Source organism: Vigna radiata, chromosome 4, assembly GCF_000741045.1.
Source record: "Vigna radiata var. radiata cultivar VC1973A chromosome 4, Vradiata_ver6, whole genome shotgun sequence".
Taxonomy (NCBI): domain Eukaryota; kingdom Viridiplantae; phylum Streptophyta; class Magnoliopsida; order Fabales; family Fabaceae; genus Vigna; species Vigna radiata.
Window position 1 is genome coordinate 19,144,407 of NC_028354.1, and position 20,994 is coordinate 19,165,400.

Genomic DNA, 20,994 nt, shown 5'->3' on the forward strand with positions numbered 1-20,994 from the left:
TTGAATCGGTAGAATGAGCTTTTGTTTTTGTTTTAAACAGCTGTTAGAAACTGAGATCTAACATGAATTCAAACAAAAGCTGTCACCAAAGGGGAAATATTAAAAGAGAAAGCTAAAGTATACATGTGAAAATGTATGTCAAATGTTTTAACATTCTTAAATCTCTTCCATTATTAATATATTTTATCACTAATGAAGGATAAATTTATAATTATAAAATGAAATTATATGTAATACTTTTTTAGTAATAATTTATAGATAAGTGGGTATAAGAAATTTTAATTATTTTTTTAGAATGAGATGTAGGGAATGATTTGTGTATAAAAGTGTGGTAGGAGCTAGGCCAATGAGATAGAGATAGCGTGTTATTTTGTCATGGAAACTAATGAGTAATGTCAAACCATATTTCAAAATGAATCTTCCAAATAACACAATGGAAGCAACCATGTTGAAACAAATCACCAAATGCACTTGTAATGTGGTGCACTCAAAGTTAGGTATTCTAGGTCAATATACGTTATGCTTTTGGAGTAGGTCATCATTGATACAAAGGTCAATTAATCTTCGATTGCAAGTGAATATTTAATTTTAAGCAATATAAAAAAAACACAGTATTGAGTTTACAAAATACAGATTATAAACAAGAAGAAACTGTGATGGAGAAAGAAGATAAAAACAAATTCCCTTCGTACTTGGACACTATACAAAATTTTCTACATTCCAAAATGGCACCATTGATTAGCAGTGAAACCAAATAAACTACAATGCAACAATCACATCTTGCCAAATCCCCAACATATAATTTTTCAGTTATCAAAACTCTTCTGGCATTGGTCGTCCTTCTAAGAAGGACTTGAACAGCACAAGTGACCTCTCAGGCTGTGAAAATGGAGCCTCATGTGATGCTCCCCTGATAGTGGCAAATGAAAGGATGTCACCATAAACTTGAGTCCACCCACCCACCTGAAAATATTTCATAAGCACAACAAAAATTCAGCTACAAATTCTACGAACAAGCAAGCTGAGTTTAATTTGTATATAATCTCAGCAAAACTCAATAGAATAATAAGGTTCACCTGCTGCTTCTCAAACCACACCCTGTATGGCACAGTGGTTTTCAATCCTAGCTTTTTTGCCAATTTATGTACTAATGTTCTACTTCCAGTCAGAGGGATTACCGAATCCTGATCACCACTGCATAACAAGAGTTATTAATTCACTCTCAAAGACAATAATACTAATACACACTCTAATTAATGATTAATGCCATGCCAAATTCCAATTTGATCTGCAACAGAATTTACTTCATAATGACGCAAACATGTACCTGTAAACCAGTACTGGTATTCCCTCCTGTACTAGCTTCCCCACAACAGTGATTGTTGGTATTTCCAAGTCACGCAGCTCATAATCCAGGACACTGACAAGCATATAGCATAAAGCAGTTGACAAAGAAAGTTAGAGATGAATAATTTAAGACAAAACATAAAGTAATTGGAAATTTCTGTCCAAGACTCTAGAGAGTAACACTAAAAAACATGTTCACGAAGAGAGGCAATGCAGGACACTAATGTTTGACTACATTAGTTTCTGAACATGTTATCCTGTCCTATCCATGGTTCTTGTTGGAAGTACTAGAGATAGGCCGAGTTAATAATACTTAAATAGGTGTAAATTTCAGTTTAAAAATTGATTTTGTGAGATTGAGTTAGATATAAAGTTCATTTCTCAACCGGTTTTTATAAAACAAAAAAACACAATACAAATAATGAAGGCTAGAGAAGGGGATTACTTGCTGCATGCAGACCATCTTTGAACTCCAACAAGACGTGCATGCAAAGCTGATTGCACATCTTTTCTGTTCAGATAATTGACTGTTTCATCTTCCACACATACATCTATCGTCTCAGTGACTTGCTGTTTGACAAGGAAAAACAAGACCAGAATTTCATGTTCAGTACTACTTTGATTCAGGTTGGATAGAAAATCAAGTCAAGTTTGTTGGTGAGAAATGGAATTAAAGAGAGCTATAAGTTAAGCTCACCTGGGGATTGAGGACTTTGGTTTGTGAAAACACTGAAGATAAACAAACATCAAGGGTCACATCATACTTGTCCACAAATCTACTTGTTTCTGTACTAACTTGGCTCATAACACTTGAACAGACAGGAGAAACAGCACCATTGTAATATTCCCTCACATATCTTGAATAGTTACAAACAGAAGTGAACACTTTGTACGTTGTATCTGAAATTAACCCATGCGACCAGAAGAACTCTGCTCTCGAATTGAAATCCGTTGCAAATTCTAGAACTGGATTACCAAGCTGCAATGAAGGAAACCAGCTTCAGATGCCTGAATTGCTTAGTCAAAATGAAAAACTGAGATAAATCTTTAGCTGAACTTTTTGTGTTTTCTAATTTTCACAAAATATTTACAGATACCAAAAGATTAAAAGAAATCTGACACGTGTCAGGAATCACAGAAGAAGAATAATTGGAAGTTTGTGCCATAACTCACAGCAATGCCTTTCAGATTGAACAACTTCTCCTTTTTGTTGAATTGGAGCATAAGCTCAGCCAGTTGAGGAACATAATGGCCTAATGATAAATTGCAAAATATATAAATAGATACATAATTTGACTATTGCTTGCTTCAGTATACACAAAAGACATAATAGATGGAAGGGTTACCAGCATAGCTTTCTCCTACAATGAATAAACTTCTGTTTCTGTATTCTGGGAACTTTATAAACCAGTTTTTCAAGAACACCAAGTTATCCCTGGCTATAATAAAGAATAAAAAAAAGGAAACCAGTTTCAGAAAATCAAGGCAATCTTCAAAGAAGCAGATCTATCAATTTTGTAAACAAAAACAACACTAATTAGTCAGTGGACAAGGCATAACTGTAAAGTAAATTAGCAGCTTCCCAAATAGCAATATTGTTAATAAGCAAACTTTGGGGGAAAGGGACAGAATATTGCAAAAGGTAAAGATAGAAAACAAGAAAAGCAAAAGGGAGATAGTGAGAACTAAGAAGGGGAAAATGAAGAAAAAGAAAGTTGACCCGAATCTTCCTTGAGCAAATATTTTCTTTAGCCAGCTGAAAATGCTGCATCTAATGGTCCTTTACCAATTACGATTCTAACCAATAACATTGAGAATTATTTTATTGGGTACAAAAAAATTATTGAAGTTAAACAGAAGGATGAACATTAAACTTGCCTGTAATTTTGTCATTCACACCCTCATAAGCAGAAGTATCACTTGAGTAAGAGAATCCAACTCCAATTGGAGTTTCCAAATACAGCATATTAGCTTCTGCAACTCATGTGCACAATGCTAATTAGCATGTCATAGTTATGCACTTAGGCTAAAAATGAAAGTTCCCATTTACTAGAAAAAAAATACAAATGTGTAAGAAAATGTTGGTTCGGGAAGATTAGGTAGGTACCTCTGTTCCAGCTGAATTGATTCCTAACCAAGCCTTCTCCTTTGGGCCTAAATGGTCCATTCTCTGAAAACGCACCAACCCCAAGAGAAGAACAACCAGGCCCTTCAAACAAACATGAAACAACAACACAAAACATAAGTCTCCAAACTCAGAAATTCTTATCAGATTGAAAACTTTTATCAGCAAGAAACAAGGAGTGAGGAGTACCTCCATTGAGCCACAGAACAAGGGGCTTGGAAGCTGCATCCTTTTCAGCTTCAGCAAAGTAGAAAAAGAGTGCTTGCTGGTTTCTGTGATCAACATTTACATAACCTGAAAACTGCTGAAACTGAACTTGGGGTTGGCCCGGTAAGTGAGTGATCCTGATATGAGAGGGTGAAGGGTGCACAATGCCAAGCTGAAGAAGTTGAAGTGCTACACACATAACAATGGAACTCCAAAGAAGAGAACACATGACTTGGCTTTTGCTTCCTTGCTTTTACTTTCAGTTGCACTACAGAAAAAGCTTCACAGCTAGTTGTTATCGTTGTGTGTGAGTAAGTGGTGCCTATATTGTATATAGAAAGTAGGAACGTTTTTGCTTTTTCGATGCTTTTTATTATTTGGAGATTTGGTTTGTTTGGAAATTTGGGGTTGGAAATTGGCGAGGGAGTGAAAGTACAGTGAAGGGGTGGAGTGAAGTGGTGAGTGAAATGTGATGTGTTGATTCGAATCACTGTGTAAATGCACGTTGACAATTTTGAGTTGTTTTATTATTCTCACTTACTGTTTATTTCCCCCACTCTCACTTTTGCATTTCTTTAGGAAAATATATTTTGACAAAGATTACAACATTTTGACATATTCAACATGTCAATTTTGTCATGTTGTAAACCAAAATGTTCACTTAAGTAAATTACAATGTTTTGTTAACATGTGAGGTGAAAGATTTTTAACAAAATTTCAAAGATTGTTAAAGAAATATGAAAGATATGGGTGAAAATATATGAAGATAGTAACAAAAATAAGAAAGTGAGACTGAAAACTTTGAAAAGACAGTTTAACAGAATATTTTGATAAAGTATAGGAACTTTTCAATGCTATGTGGACATGCAAAGATAGCATTACACACCAATATGTGGTGGAAAAAGTTTAGAGAACTCTGATTCCAAGATTTGATGATATGGTTGTGGTTGTTTGAAGATCTTGGAGATTGAAGAACTAAAGTATTCATTGGAGGCACATGAATACTGTATATATTAATGATCGAAGACAATGTCAAGAATAAACACTTCAGGCTCGATCTCAATACAAAGATAAGAAAGGGTTCAAGAAGAATGACAAAGGTAGCACTAAGCACAAGGAATCACAAGAACAACAGAGTGAAGATTCTAGTGATCCTATCAAATGCAAAAAGAGAAAATCTTGCACCAAATCTCATGGAGAAAAAGAATGGAAATTTGATAAAATAAAGGTGAGATGCTACAATTATCGGAAGTTTGGCTATTTTGCCAAAGAATGTTGGAAAGGGGATGGAGCCAAGTGTTGGGTACAAATAAAGTCTCACGTCAGAAAAAATGATAAATGGACATGAGTTTATATACACATAAGATACCTCCATTGATAAGAGGCCTTTTGGAGTGGTACCAAAAGCAAATCCGTGAGGGTTTGGCCCAAAGCGGACAATATCTTATCAAATGTGGAGACTTATGTGTATGTGTGAGTGTTGAACCCCTCCCTACAAATGGTATCAGAGCCCATGGTTCAGGTCTGGTGACCGGGCTTAGAGGAGTACGTCCCTCCATGATCGGGTGAAGCCCTGGAAAGTGGGCCAGTGGCCGATAGCCTGGAAGTGAATCATGAGAGGTAGAGAGCAAGAGATGAGTAAGAGATGTTCAATGTCTGACCATGGACTGTGAGAGAGAAGTGTTGACCATGGTATACTCGAGGATAAGAAAGAAGTCTTCCGCTGTATGGGAGGTGGTCCTTTGTTTGAGGGGAGGATGTTGGGTACAAATAAAGTCCCACATCAGAAAAAATGAGAGATGGACATGAGTTTATATACACATAAGATACTTCCATTGATAAGAGGCCTTTTGGTGTATGTGTGAGTGTTGAACCCCTCCCTACACCAAGAACAAACTAAAAGATAGAGCTCATCTATCATAAGATGATACTTTAGAATCAGAGGTTGTGATGTTAATGGCCAGTATAAACTAGACAAATGGTGCAATTTGGAAGTCATGCAAGGGAGGATCGAGTTTTTTGATGACGGAAGTCTCACAGTAGAAGGATCTGGAAGGGTTGTTTTAAGAGATGGTGATGACAGTAAGGTTGTGACCGAAGAAGTTTTGTATGTGCTAGGGTTGAAGACAAATTTGCTAAGTCTATGCCAATTGCTCCAAAAGGGATTTGTGATGAGAATGGAGGATTATTGTCTTGGTATTTTTGATCAGAATAGAAGATTGGTCATCCAAGCACACCTGTCCCAAAATAGGACATTTCGCATAGTGATGAATGTTGTCAAACATTAGTGCTTTGTTATATTAGAAAACAAAACAAAATGGCAATGGTATTTGAGGTTTGGACATCTGAATTTTAGAGCTTTATCTCATATGAGTCAACATGAAATGGTTAAAGGTCTGCCTATGGCTAAAATTCTTAAAGCAATATGTAAAGAGTGTGTTCAATTAAGAAAACTAGAGGAAGCTTTCAGAAGTTTTTGTCTCAAAGGACAGAGAAATTGAGTGTAGTATATTCGGATGTGTGTAGTCCTTTTCAAACTGAAACACCTGGAGACAGCAGGTTCTTGTTGTTTGTTGATTATTAGATTAGGAAAAGTTGGTCCTAAGTCCGGACAAATTACAATGAGTAGATATGTTGTGATTGATGAAGGTGATTGGATTAAAAGAACTCTATTCATTCATTTTTTAAATTTAAAATCCAAAATATATCAAAATTTCAAAGACGAATTTCAACTTCGCATCAAAATTTAAAAATTAAAATAACCCTCAAAATAATAACATCAACTAATTAAAAATATTAAAAACACAAATATTATTCATTATTATCAAAATAATTATCTTCAAACAAAAACAATATATATAGTGGATCTCTTTGTGTCCAAGAGGCTCTGAATCTTTTCGTTGCTGACCTCTAGTTCTTCATTTCCTTCAAATATTTTATTTTTTAGAGAACATTTTTAGAACAGCAAAGTTAAAAGAAAGCCTATAATAGATATACTGTGTAAAAGGAGTGAGAATATATTACTGTCTCTCTTCTAATTAGGTTACTTTCTTTGGAAAAGTTATGAAGATTCTGTGGAATCTTCAAGCAAAAAATCTAAGTCATTATATATAGTAATCTGAACAAAACTTATTCTTACGCAAGCCTTTAAAAAGAGAAAAGAAACTTTTCAAAGAGAAAGTGAAAAGAAGAAGAAAAATATTTCTTGAACACAGTGAAACAATAAAAGTATTTCATCTGAACTTTAATTAAATTCAGTAAGAATATTAGTTCACATGGTTAAACTATAATTAAAACACTTAATTAATTAAGCTCTAAAAACAATTAAGAAATTGGTCATATGGTTGGAAAATGTGGCAGGAATGTGAAACCAAGCTGCTTCGAATATTCGATGTTCTCACTCATTTTAAGGTAGACAAAAATGAGAACAAAAACAGATAAAAAAAAAATAAAGAGAGAAAATAGTAACGTGAAATAAAAGAAGAGACAAGTAAGAAGAAAATAAGACAAAAATAAAATATGCATTTACTTTAAGAGAATAAAAGATTATGCAATAACAAGTGAAAATAATTTTATATAATCACAGTGTATTCCATATGATAAAAATATAAATTAATTAAATATTCACAAAAAATTTCATCAATTAAAAATTTCCTAATACAGAATATTGACTTGTTTCTTTAATGTTTTGAAATTGTAAAATTATTCAAATTTAGGTTAAAATAATATCTTATAAAAATTTGAAAATATCAATAGATCTTAAACTTGTTTGACATGCAAACATATCCTTCGTTTGTATTAAAAATAATATATCTTGACACATTTTTGTTTATAATATTTTGATACAGCAAGCATATTATATTTTTCTTAATTTATTATTTATTTGTTAATATGTTAACATATTCTAAACTCGATAAAATAATAACACATGTGTAATGTGTTAAATGTTATAAAAAAATTTACATTATATATACATTGTCCTCACATTATATATATATTTTACATTAAAATATTATCAAAAAAATTATATTAACATATAATTGCCCTTTACATTAATTAGTAATACCAAGAATAAAAACAATAGTTTTGTAAAAGGTGGAAACTTATATAAGAGAAAAAAATAAAGAGAAGATTGGAAATTGCACCTTCTTCTTTGTGAGATTATTATGAGTAGAATAATATATGGTGATGATCATGATTACCACTTACCATGTTTTGCTAAAAGCTTCTTCTACTTCTTCTCCAAACACAACCTTCACTCACTCATCCTCTTTTTCTTTCTTTCCAGCCATATAATATTAAATCATAAAAGCCATATAATATTAAATCATAAAACCATGTTTCCATGCCATATATCTTACATTTTTACTCATGGATAATTATACTTAAACAACATTTTTTTATAACATTTGAATATCATCTACGTGTCATTCTGTAATTGGTCTAAAATTATTCCACAGTCAATAATAATAATCATGGACATCATCATGGATCAATCACAGAATAACATATAGATGATATTCAAATGTTATCAAAAAATTATTGTCTAAGTATTATTATCCTTTAGATATACCGATTCATCTCTCCTAGCATGTGTTTAATGGAGAAAGTCGTGTATCGATCATATCAAAGATAGTTATTAAAAAAAGTTTTCTTTGGACAGAAAAAGAAGATCATTTAGCATCCTTGGTTAATGATGTTTGCTTCTGAAATGATGATGATGATTATCCTTGGTTAATGATCGTGTCTTGAAAGGAATAATAATAGGATGAAATTAATATGCTTTTTTGATGAAGAATGAAAAAGTAATTGTGTTGGATAAGACAGAGAGAAGAGAATGAGGTCAAAATCACCTTTAGAATGGGACTGTCTTTCTCTTTCTCTCTCTTTTTTCACAGTAAAAAGCTTTCTACCCTAACAAACAAAAACGAAACTAGGGCTTTTGGGGTATGCTTGTGACACAACCCACTGTATAATAATATTAATGAATATATATAAAAAATATGTATTACTCAAAGATCAATGATTTTTTAAGATATGTTTTGGACCCAACCCACTTCTCATAAAACGTTAAATAATTTTCGACAATTATTTCCTGTATCCTATCATTTTCTTCCGAAATACAATAAACAATTCTCAGTTTTTTTTTTCGTAAATCAATCACACCCTCTTTTTCCAGAAAACATTTTGGGAAACTTTTGATGGGGTATAAGAAGGAATTATCAATAATTTTTAAACTTATAGTGGGTTGATGAAATTGGTCTCCTAAACAATACAATAAACTAAAATTATATGTGATGGGATTTTTTTAAGAGATTTATTAGAGAGAAATTGTGACTTTAGTTTTAATTCATACACAATTTTTAACATAAAACGTTAAGACATTATATTTATACAGTTGTTATGATACCGTTAATGAATTTTTTTCAAGAATATTAGAGAGAACTTAAATATATATATATATATATATATATATATATGTGTGTGTGTGTGTGTGTGTGTGACTTTAGTTTTAATCCACACAAATAATTGATATCACTTTTAATCCAAAATATTAAAGCATTAGATTTGTGAATATTTCTTCTTATATGATATGTAATTTTATCAAATGTAAAACTTAAACTCATATATATTATTTTCAATAGTATAAGTTCATCTAAGAACAAATTCATCTGGTTCACACTATATATAACCTTATGTATATGTTATCAAAGCAACCTAATAACAATTGCTTTTGTAAAATAAGAATTATTATTTTTAATATGAATTATTGATTAATGTTTTAATATTATATTTGTTATATTGTCTTTGTGCTTTCTGTGGGGTTTTTTCGGCAGTTTTGAAAGGAAAAACACCATCTTCCCTTCCTTTTAAACACTGTTAAATTGGTTTTGTGAACAGAAGATTGTTGGGTTTGTAAAAGGCTGAACTTGAAATCTGTGAAGTGAAGACTATGTACAGACTCCGAATTTTGTCTCATGCACTATCCATTTCAGTCTCACTCTCTAATTCAAGCCAACAAAAACTTACATAGAAAGAACCCACCAACCCACACAATCCCATAACATAAAAGCAGTTTAATATGTTATATTTTATGAAGAAAAAAATTTATAGCCCCTATAATTCCCTGATACTATTTCTGTGTCAATCAACTTCTCTTGATAAAAGAAATGCTATAATTCCCTGATACTATTTCTGTGTCAATCAACTTCTCTTGATAAAAGAAATGCTATAATTCCCTGATACTATTTCTGTGTCAATTTATAGCATCTTCAAATATTTCATGAAATATAGTTGATAAAAGAAATGCTAAACTAACCGGGTCACTGTAATCATTTTAAATTTTCAAATATTAATTTAAAACAGTTTTTTCCAAAAATACTAATAAAACTTAAGTAAATTTCTTTGTATAGTTTCCTTATTCTATTTTATCCAAAAATAACTTATACAGAATTAATTTAATTTATAAAAAAGCATTTTCATTTTAGTTTTCTTCTCCTTCATATTACTTATAAAAAGGTTTTAAAAGAGTAAGAAAATCGAGTGCCATGTCTCTTTTCTTACAAGTGTAGTCCAATAGAGGACCCTTTATCATTAAGTTAATTGCGTAAAAATATAACAACACCAGGGGGCGGTAACATTATTTTTTCAAGATTGTATAAAAGAACAAAAGAAAATTGCAAAACAGCACTACAACGTTAATATAAAAACATTTTATCATTAAAATGAAATTTATAGATAGTTTACTGGGAGGCAGAGTTTTTACTCAGGTGCCAGATAGGAGACCAAAAGGGCAAACAAGGGATCAATAATGTTGCCAAAAATGAACAGGCACGACAACATGACTCTTATAAGAGGGTACAATTTGTGTGGTCCTTTTTCAGTACTGCACAAGAATCTGTATCTTTATTGTTGGGGGATTTATACAGACCACGAATTTTATTCTTTTACTATTTTGGCCCCAAGGGCTTTAAATGAAATATTGAATCAGAATGCCACTTTTAACAAAATTTTAAAGATTTTCCTATTGAATTGTGTTATAAAGAAGCGCAATCCGCATAAATTGAAGGAAATAGCAAGCAAAAGCTTTAGACTAAAAATCACGGTTAGACTTTATAAATGCTTCCTTTCATTTTCTACCCTTTGCCCCCTCCCTGCAAAGCTTTTGTTGTTTTGGGGGAGGGAGTAGTCAATGGTGTGATTTACTTTAAACCCTTGAAATGCTTTTACAGTGTGACGCATTGATATACAAATTCAGTTATCAGAAACTCATTTTGCTCGGCCATGAATCAGTTTTCCAAACATCCCGACTCAACTGATCTAGCATCTCCTCCTTATACCTCCCTTACCTCAGGCTGAGTTCCTCCACATGACTGAGGTATTTAACTTTCATTTTTGTCAGCAAAAAATAAATTTCACACTCAATACCATATCAGGCAAAATTTTCCGGGGGAACTACTCCCAGGCCACCCCACAAAATGTAACTCACCTAGTGCCTACGCCAGTCAACCAATTCTGTCAAGCCTACAGCACCGATCCCTTATGTCCCATGAATCACAAGGGCACTACACACTGTCCTCCATTTAACTCCTCCACAACTGGCTAGTCATCTTAGTAAAACTACATACACTCGCCAACCACCATCTCCATTCACACAGTCATCATGAATTAAAACTATCTCTGCTGACCAGTTCTGATCTAATGGTTTCACTCCCCCAAAATCAATGTGATTCTTGATTTATGTTATCACAATTTTAGTTAATGAAAGAGAATTAAGTCGGTTTCTTTTTTATGGTTTAATGGCAAAATCTTGCTCATTCGCCCTCCTATATAGCAATGCCGATGCTTCCACCCTGTTTTTCACAAGGGAAGGGGAAAGAAGCAGAAAATGTCAAATTCAAGAACAAAAAAGGCCAAAAGGACTACCATAAATGTAAATTCTGACATACTCACCAGCCAGGATGGACAACAAATCTTCCAGTGGAAAGAGCCCAATTCACCTGCTCAATAAAAAAGAAAAAATAAATAAAGTAGCACTTGTCAGGCTTCAAAAATTAATGCACAAGAACTAGGAGTGAAGATTTTAAATAATGTTCATCCTGGTGGGATTGTGGAAATAAGCAGAGAAAACAGGTGCCTTCTAACTGACGGAAGTAAAATGGTCTTTCATCAGTTCTCTAAACATGGCGAGGACTATTAAGAATTAAAACACAAATAATTTGATTTGCAGTCAATTTCATCGATAGGTAACCATTTTATCCCAACAAGGGTTACTCTGATATATTATGAAGAACTATAGCATTGCAGAATCTAATTTTGTTGACTAGTTTAATACAACAAATAAACAAAACAAGGCATGCTTTGTAGACAGAGACTATAATAACGCATTGAGACTCAGGACATAGAACTATACCTTATCAGTCCCCAGGGAATTCGCAACTACATGAGTAACTTGTTCATCAATCTGGTTGGTGCATACAGCACCAAACTGTTCAGCTGTCTGCCACAATGGGTGAAGGTGAGGATTTGCTTCACCAACAGGAAACACCCTACTAAATACTATACGACAGCCAGCTAAGATTTTTCTCTGCTCTGACGCTAATATATTTCTGACATCAACTTCTTCTAAGGATTGAGAAGCAAAAAAGTTTTGATGTATTCTCTCAATAACCTAGTGAGGGAAGTGAAGAAATTATCAACTGGAAGAACAAGCTATCCCAAATTCAAGAGAAAAAAACTGCTAAAAACTCACTGCCAAAGAGGAAGCCAGAGTTCCAGCTTCAGGTCTCTCATCGTGATCAATCTCAAGAAGGGAAGGACCAGGCAATCCAAACTGGCGTCTACTACAGGGGAAGTACGTATACCTACAATATATTAAAAATTAATATAGGGACGATGCATTGGCCCAACATACAAAACCAGAAGAGAATTGCATGAGTTCAAAACCCATTTAGACAGACCTTTCCACCACTATCAAGTTCAGTTTGTTATGGGGCCAGACCCTCACAGAATCATCTATGATTACAACTGCTGATTCCATTCCCAAAACGCCTTCCAAATCTTTGCTTTTGGGAGCCCTCTCCTCACCATCAACTGAATCAGTATCATCACCTCTAGAAATAACTCTTCCAGCAAACAGAACTCCCTTTGGATCAAGTACCTTTGCCATTTCTGTTGCATATAGTTTGTTTCCCATAGTGTAAAGATGTAGCTCATAGAGCTTACTAGCCTATAAAGCATTTGGGAAAAATATGAATATTTTAATTCCAAATGTAGCCCTTGTAATATGGCAGCCTAAAGCAAATAATAGAATTCATGTTACCTTCTCCAAGAAGTTCCAGATTCCTGGTCTGAGTTTAGTCCACATTCCCATATGAGGAAAGCGAAAAAGATGTCTGTGAGGCTTCTCACGGTCCTGTTCTTCTTTTTTTCTCAATATTTCGTCATGCACAGGATCAACTTCCACAAACTGAGAAAATGTTAGCATGCAGTAACGCAAACTTTAATCCAAAAAGGACTAACTTCATGCAAATTACCTTGGCAGAATTAAGTAGAGTATGGTCTAGGTCCAATACAAGACACAATTTCCTAGCGGCAAACATTTTATTCTGTTCTTCGATCCTCCTTGCCCTCTCCCTCTGAATAGCAGCCTTCTGCTGTTCATCATAACCTTCAAAAAGATGTTCAACATCTCCCCATGTACTCTGGGATCGAGAGGTACCTGGAGCACATATTTCATGAGCTGATCCTACTGTGCCAGCTTGCAAGTTCTGAGAGTTTGACACAACAGATTTCTGCTCCCCTCTATCTATATTAAGGGGGACAGATGCAGAAGAAAAACTTTGAGCTGCAGTTGAGTGCGTAGATGATTCTTGGGAAACAGACATAATATCAGCAATGTTTTTCAGATTCTTGGTGAATTGCCGAGTAATATCAGGTGCTGCACCTGATTGTGGAGGTACTAATTTAGTGTCCACCCTGCCCTCCAGCTTCTGGGCATTGACATTGTCCCCAGTTACCTGGCTGTTAGACACAGGGGATACTATGTTCCCACTCTTTTGAACAGAGTTATTAGTGTGGAGAATGCGCCTTGGATCACGGGGCTTCATGCGAATCTTTCCTGAATAATCATCTTGTAGGCTTTGTGCCTGATTCAGTCAACCACATGAAAAAATGTAAAATCCAATGAGCTTGAAGGGGATTTTATGACACTAAATTCACTGTCAAATTCTCAAATCAATTCTTTAGTCAAGGATCACAATTTTAAAAATTCAACTTAATTTTAAAAAACAATAGGAAAAAATAAATATATAATTGGATAATAACACCGCAGACAAAGTGAACATTCAAAAATTGACAAAACAAACAATCTCATTAAAGCATTTTACCGTAGAAGTTGATTGTGATGAAACTGGAAGAATTCCAACAGAAGTTTGAAGACCAGTAGCCATTGATGAACCAATACTCACAGTGGAGTCTGCTCCCGCTGCCGAATTTGAGCTTGTTGGATTCAGAATATTTGTAGCAGACTCAGAAGATTTATTCACGGCATTTCTTAATCTGTTTTGCTGCTCGAAAATTAAGCCTAGCAACATGGTTGGATTTACAACTATATCTTTCAATACAGCAGGTAAGGAAGATGCTATGTTGCTACTTGTAATTGGTACCTGTTCATTTCTAATGCTTGTTGCATTGAAACCAACAGAACCAGAACAAGAGCTACTGACTGTATTCAATGTCTTTTTGGGTTCAGGTGCAAATTTGTCCATTAAATTATTCTTCTCTATCAACTGAGTTCCAGGCCCAGTATTATCTTCCAACCAACCTCCAGTTCCAGCTATAGTTCTTACTTGACTCGAATTATGCTCAATATTTTCCAATGAACTTTTTAGTCTTTTTGATACAGTTACATCAAAAGGCTCCTCAACAGCCTTTTGTTTCCTTGAGATTGTTGATCCAGCATATTCCACTTTAGGCATATTATTTATCACAATGGAATGGTTATCCACAGCATTTGCTTCAGGATTAATAAGTCGACGCCTAGGATCTCTACTTTTTGCCGAGCTTTTCACAGGGAAAGACCCCGGACCTGCTGCATCAACTCTAGTATTAATCAATCCAAGCAGTCTGGAGTTATCCATGGAAGTAGCAGAAACAGGTGGCTGATCTATGAGGGTTGGCTTAGTGGTTGTTAAAAAACCACCGGTAGATGCACTAGAGACCTCCTCGTTTGTATCAACAACCATATCATCGCAGTCACCCGAAGGAGTTGGACTTGGTAGTTTATCATTTGTAAAAAGGGAACTTCGACCAAACTTCTGTTGATATGTGGAAACAGCTTTCAAAGCATCAGTTTCATACAGATGAAATTTAGTAGAACCTTCACTGTCAACTTCCATCTTCCCAGGCTGCATCTTAGCTGCTGAACCAGATTTAACCATGGCCTCTCCAACAGAAAGTAATTTATTCACAGGGAAGCAGGAAGGTGCCTCTCGGGTTGGTGATGGTAAACTGTCTGCATCATGATCTTTGTGAAGGTCTAGCAGAGGGAGCAGAATCCCTCTACCTTTAATACTATTTTGTCCAAGTTTTAAAGCCCGTGATCCCCCAATTATGTCACTATGCAAAGGCTTAACAGAAGAAATCAATGCAGTTGCTTCTACTGCTTGATTTTCTTGAATATTTATAGCATGGGTCTGCACTTCTAAAGCTGAATTTTCCTGAGACTTTATCTCAGGGGTCTGAGATTCTGTCTTCATGTAAATAGGCTCGCTACTTCCTAAAGCACCAACAGAATCAATTGCAGTCATCATGCCCTGGATCTGATCGAAGGAACAAACACATTTCAGATTATATCCAATCTTTGAATTTTCAAATTGAAAATTATGACAAAGATAATGAAAAAATTTCCTAATTTCACTTTCATTAAACGTCACCTCTTTTATATGCTTTGGAGATAATAATTGAGCCTGTTCTTGATCCTTCACAGAAGAAAGCAACCTGACATCAAAATTGTAGCCAAGGAAACATATGTTAGTGATAGAAGACCCTTGAAATAATTCACAGCACAACCTAACAACTTGTATTTTGATAAAAACCTTAAAATGCTATCCTTGTTCCGTTCCTTATCCGAAGAGTCCATGGAGCGAAATACCTAAAATAAATCATAAAACAATAAGGCAAAATTCTCACTACAAAAAGGAATGATATCAACAAAAGCAAAAAAATATTGTAGGTCTTACAGAATAAACCACTTCAATTGCATTAAATGACAATCGAATGAGATCATCCTTCTCAGAATCAGCAGGTCTAGAGAGCACCTCAGAAAGGGCATTGAGCAGCCTGCTGGAAGTTTGAACAAATGACCTACAATAATAAATCACAGTCTATTTAATTTGACGAATTTGTAATGTGTCTCCATGGCAAAAATTCAGTGAAAAGGAACAAAACCCATGAACAGCACCACTTACTCCGCCACATTAGCAACTGTAACACCCTCAAGAACGTCCCTCACACCAAGCTGCTCAGAATCAGAAACGCCCTTTTTTTCACCAAACTGCTCAGAATCAGAAACAGTCTCTGAAACAACAGAATCAGCCACAACACTCTCTGCCTCTGTTTCAGGGTCAGCATCGGCATCAATCTCACCCTCCTCCAACTCCCCTTCCTCTTTGTCCATATCCACAACAACCACCTCCTTAGGATTCACAGAAACAGAAGACTGTCGATTGGAGTTGTTGTTACCATTAGCATTGGCGTCAGAGTCCAGTTCCATCACAAAAATATCATTCAAAGGCTTGTTCTGCACGGCTTGTGCCCAAGCAAGGTTATACAAACCCGAAGCATATCCCCGGCAAATAGTAGGGTACTTTGAGTAAAGATCATGAACAGCCCAAACCCTAGCATCACTTCCATTGGGCTTATTGTTATTATTCACCTTAACATCCTGCTTATTGAAATCCGCTTCTGAAATCTCTTCCACCGAAGCAGTATCCGAAATCTCGCCCTCTTCCACATCCTCGACCTCCTTACCCATCTTCTCCAATTTTCCTAATTTCTGACAATCCAACAACGATCCGAAAACCATAGAAAGCAGAGACAAACAACAAACAAACCACAACGAATCGCACGATCTAAATGGCGGAAAAGTTTTACGGCAAAGTGATTAATTAGGGTTTATATTTGGGTCCTTCGAAATCTCTCGAGATTTAGGGCGCGACGACTGTGCTAAAACTAAATCCGAAGTTTCACTGTGTCGGATCTGTTTCGTGAGATCGGAATCGCAGAGAGTTCTCTTCGGATCCGACGAGCGATGAAAGAATCAGGTTTTTGGAAAGAGCGATGGGAGAGAAAGAACAGTAACGATAATAGTGAAAATTGATTATAATAATAATTGATAATGAAAAACAGAAAGAAAATATGATACGCGATGGTGGCGGAAGAATAGCAAAATCAGGGAGCGAGAGAGGGTTTTATAGGGATACGACACGAAGGAGAATCTAAGTGTGATGGGTTTTGAATCTAGACCGTCCACGTCACTGATCCGCGAAAGGAACACCGTGGGCTTAGTTGCTTACGAACGAGAATGACCCAAGTACAACCTATACTATTACGAGTAACACTATTCCTGTGTTTCCCTTTTTCCGTTAATTAATTTTAACCGTGTTTTCAAACGATCATTTTCATACTTCTGATATCTTTTATCACTAATTTATGCCATTATAGATTACATATATTTTCATTTCAGATTATATTTTTTTAGATTTTTTCATATACATATCCTCCTTCAAATATTATTATTTTTAAGATATAACGAACATTAATCCAAATATATTGCGTAAATAAATTTAAATTTTAGTTTGTTAAGTCGTAGATATTAACCTTTTTTTCCTAAGTTAATTCCCATTAGTTACCAATTTATCTTGTTTTAATTAAAATCTGAAACATATCTTTCCTGGAAAAATCTGTATATTCGAGTGGTTTATATACGGTGGAAGATTTTAAAGTTAATTTTTTAGCTTTTATATTTTACTATTTATTTTTTATTAGTTGTTTTTTTAAAATAATATTTTCACATCTAAAAAGTTTTTATTTTTATTGGACACTATATTCACTCTATCATTCTTTTATCATTGATTGATTTTTATTTCATTTGTAACTAAATCCAATTTTTATATATTTTTTTAAAGATAAAATATTCAAGACTTTTACTTTATACTTCTCAATATGATTTTAAATATTATTTTCTTTCTTGATTATTTGAGATAAATAATTTATTTTGTTTCTAACAAGATTATGGAAAAAAAATTGATTTTAACACTAGTGTGGAAAAACATATTTTAGTTTATTCAAAGTATTTCGATTTATTTAAAATCGATGTAAATATCAATGTAATCACATTATTGTGATTATAAGAAGTAAATTCTATATGTGGTCATATGATTGTATCTTTATATGCAAGAGATTTTTTATATTTGTATATTTATTTTTTTTTAAAGGTAAAATATCCAAGAGTTTTGTTTCGTGGTCCACAATATATTTTTAATATTATTTTTCCCGTAAGTATTTAAGAGAGATAATTGTGTTTTCTGTAATAATAGTATAGTAAAAAATGTTGATTTTAACACTGAGGCAAAAACAGTATATTACATTATTTAGATAATATCTGTTTACAAAATTGTAATTGTTATAATGAAAAATTATATGAGTCACATGGTTATAATTTTATATACGATGGATTTTCATAATTTTATATCTGTTTTATTAAAAGGTAAAATATTCAAGAATTTTTATTTTTTAGATTTTAATATAATTTAAAGTATTATTTTTTTTCACGTGAGGTTTTAGCTGTGGTTGTGTTGATCGTGGTTAAATGTGGAAGAGAATGAAACTAGTTGGATTAGGAGGTGTTTTTGGCATATGAGGTTTTAGGTACTTAGGTTTTAAATTAAAGGTTAAAAATATTAAGTTCAGTGTTAAAGTTTTGTTTGTAATGATTTATAACTTGTTAGAGTAATTAATTAGTTGAAAGTATGATATAAATCAAGTTAGTAGTATTTTTGCTGGTCTTTAAATATATTTTAAGGATTTTGAATGGTGATATTTTGAATTATAAGATATGTGTTAAAGGAGAGAGTTTTGGACTTGTTGTCGAATCCTTTACTTAGAGTTAAAAATGTGTTTACAAATGTTTCTTAGTGTTTATAAGGTCATGTGAATCATTTAAATTTATGTAAAGAGTGTCCAAGATCAGTTTTCAAAGCATTTTAAATTTTGGTGCGATGTTGAACGTTCCTTGAACATCCCCTAGACGCCTTTTTTTGTGCAAGATCTGGCGTTGAACGCCTTCGAGCACCCCCCTAAGCCCCCTTTTAGTCAAGATCTCTGGCCGTTGAGCGCCCCCTAAGTGCCTTTTTTTTACATGCATTGAGCCAATTTTAGGTATTTGTTTTAGGGTGTTTTATGTTGGTTAGGGAGTCTTGTTGCAGTTTATGATACTTTGATAGATGTTAATAGTTTTCACATGATTATCTATATAAGTTTACTTATGTGAATAGATGTTGGCCTTAAGGTTTTGCGTAGAGAGTGGTGTCAATTCCTTATATGGTTGGGCTTATATCTCATTGGTATTGTGTCTCTTCGATGAACCTCCTCCTTGATAGACCCAACATTTACTTGTATTGAAATTGTGGTTATTTGTTGATGTATTCATTATTTTAGGATAATTCTGTTTACACTGGTTTACCCTTGTTTTCTCTGTGCTTGTACTGTATGATTTGTTCATGCATCGACTATAATCATCTGGTGGGTGTAAGTAGAGGCAATGATGTTTTTTTGGAGCAAACATTGGATTGAGAGATGACAAATGTTTACTTTCTTTTAGATTAGCTATTTATATATAGTTTTGATAAAATTCGTTTTATGATTATGTTAAATGGCTGTAAATTGAATTTATATTTCCATTTCTTAAGTGATTTTTCTTATTATTATGTGATGATACATGGTTTAATATTATATTTTGGAATGTTAGAAATTGAATTTTAAATGAATTTTAAATTGAGTTTGAAATGAAATGAAATTGAAACTAACATATCGAAATTGAAATGAATTGTCAAAATGCAAACACGTTTCAATATGTTCAAAAGATTTAAATGCAATCAGGTGACATAACTTTCCACTTTGCAATATACAAAAGTGTATTAGGGACCACCACCCGGTCAAAGTTACCACTGGACGGGCGGTTCATCAAAGGTCCAGGCGTGAGAACAACAAGGGCGAGGTCCGAGCGGGCATTGCCATCCGCTGAAGGAAAGTCGGTAGTGGCAAAAGAACAATCCAAACAGATCCAGCAGTTAATACCACAGCTCAGCTTTCATATCATTCCACTTTCCGCCATTACTGAAAGCTAAGAACCGCTGCCCGGTGACACCATAGCCGGACGGTCGGTTACAGGATTTACCTGTAGGGTACGATTAAGGGGTAAGGCGGTCGACTGACAGAGAGGCCGGACGGTCACAGTCATCAAGATTAAGGTAAGTTCAGAATGATTTGTGTAATTACATGTTTTAGGTGGTTGGGCCATAATTGGGCCTTAATTAAGGTAACCTTAATACCATGTCCATGTCCACCACTATAAATACGAGTCAAAGGTCACAGGTAGGCAAGTTCATTTTATTACGCATTTAATTCTGAGCTAAGATACCCGACCGGATAACAAAACTGACTTAAGCATCGGAGTGCCTTTGGCAGGTACCCTCCGGACGTCTGGAACATAGGAGCACGCGGAAGAACTTGGACAGTAAATTGATCAAGGAGAAATTGTGTAGGTTTGGATCTCGGCCCTATACCGCAACAAAAAGAATAATTGCACATCATCTCATTGAATGCTAGTGTATAGATTGAACTAAAAAATTAATACTTTAATAATTATTTAAAAGATTGAATTAAAAAAATATGAATAATATATATATATATATATATATATATATATATATATATATATATAATAGAAACAGTATTATTAATATTAATATTAATATTAATTTTAATACATGAATGAAAAAGATAAAAGCGCCTGGATTTGTCATCAATCTACTTACATGCAAAAAACGTAATCGAGTGGATTCATTTATATAATTTTCGAAAAAATACATTTTTACAAAGTAATGATATAGCAAGTTATGATAAAGTTTTCAACAAAGAATAGAAAAGGTATAAAATATATAAAAACAACATAGCACGTACAACATAAAACATATAAATTAAAAATAATTACTTCACATATTTTCTGAAGTCCAACACGTTTTTATAAAAGA

General features: G+C 33.8%; 2 protein-coding genes across 2 annotated transcripts; both read right to left on the reverse strand.

Annotated features, from left to right (window-relative positions):
* Positions 1 to 570: 570 nt before the first annotated feature.
* Positions 571 to 4,217, reverse strand: LOC106758710 (serine carboxypeptidase-like 45). The gene is made up of 10 exons (XM_014641674.2): positions 3,662 to 4,217; positions 3,455 to 3,556; positions 3,226 to 3,321; positions 2,694 to 2,786; positions 2,521 to 2,600; positions 2,045 to 2,326; positions 1,793 to 1,917; positions 1,328 to 1,420; positions 1,077 to 1,194; positions 571 to 963 (listed from the first exon to the last, which is right to left on the reverse strand). Exons 1-10 carry the CDS (start codon positions 3,906 to 3,908, stop codon positions 814 to 816), a joined length of 1,386 nt encoding a protein of 461 aa, XP_014497160.1. The 5' UTR covers positions 3,909 to 4,217; the 3' UTR covers positions 571 to 813.
* Positions 4,218 to 10,377: 6,160 nt separating this feature from the next.
* Positions 10,378 to 17,136, reverse strand: LOC106759261 (RNA polymerase II C-terminal domain phosphatase-like 3). The gene is made up of 12 exons (XM_014642347.2): positions 16,150 to 17,136; positions 15,922 to 16,045; positions 15,778 to 15,833; positions 15,616 to 15,679; positions 14,068 to 15,501; positions 13,216 to 13,827; positions 13,002 to 13,148; positions 12,640 to 12,908; positions 12,432 to 12,543; positions 12,093 to 12,350; positions 11,633 to 11,679; positions 10,378 to 11,532 (listed from the first exon to the last, which is right to left on the reverse strand). Exons 1-12 carry the CDS (start codon positions 16,764 to 16,766, stop codon positions 11,469 to 11,471), a joined length of 3,804 nt encoding a protein of 1,267 aa, XP_014497833.1. The 5' UTR covers positions 16,767 to 17,136; the 3' UTR covers positions 10,378 to 11,468.
* Positions 17,137 to 20,994: the final 3,858 nt, after the last annotated feature.

Coding starts and splice junctions, on each gene's coding strand:
- LOC106758710 (XM_014641674.2), bottom strand. CDS start 3,908: ATGTGTTCTCTTCTTTGGAGTTCCATTGTTATGTGTGTAGCACTTCAA. Junction 2,327..2,520: donor TCAATCTGAAAGGCATTGCT/GTGAGTTATGGC, acceptor CCTTCATTGCAG/CTTGGTAATCCAGTTCTAGA. Junction 1,195..1,327: donor ATACCAGTACTGGTTTACAG/GTACATGTTTGC, acceptor CTTGTTATGCAG/TGGTGATCAGGATTCGGTAA.
- LOC106759261 (XM_014642347.2), bottom strand. CDS start 16,766: ATGGTTTTCGGATCGTTGTTGGATTGTCAGAAATTAGGAAAATTGGAG. Junction 12,909..13,001: donor TCTGGAACTTCTTGGAGAAG/GTAACATGAATT, acceptor AATGCTTTATAG/GCTAGTAAGCTCTATGAGCT. Junction 11,680..12,092: donor ATTCCCTGGGGACTGATAAG/GTATAGTTCTAT, acceptor TTTATTGAGCAG/GTGAATTGGGCTCTTTCCAC.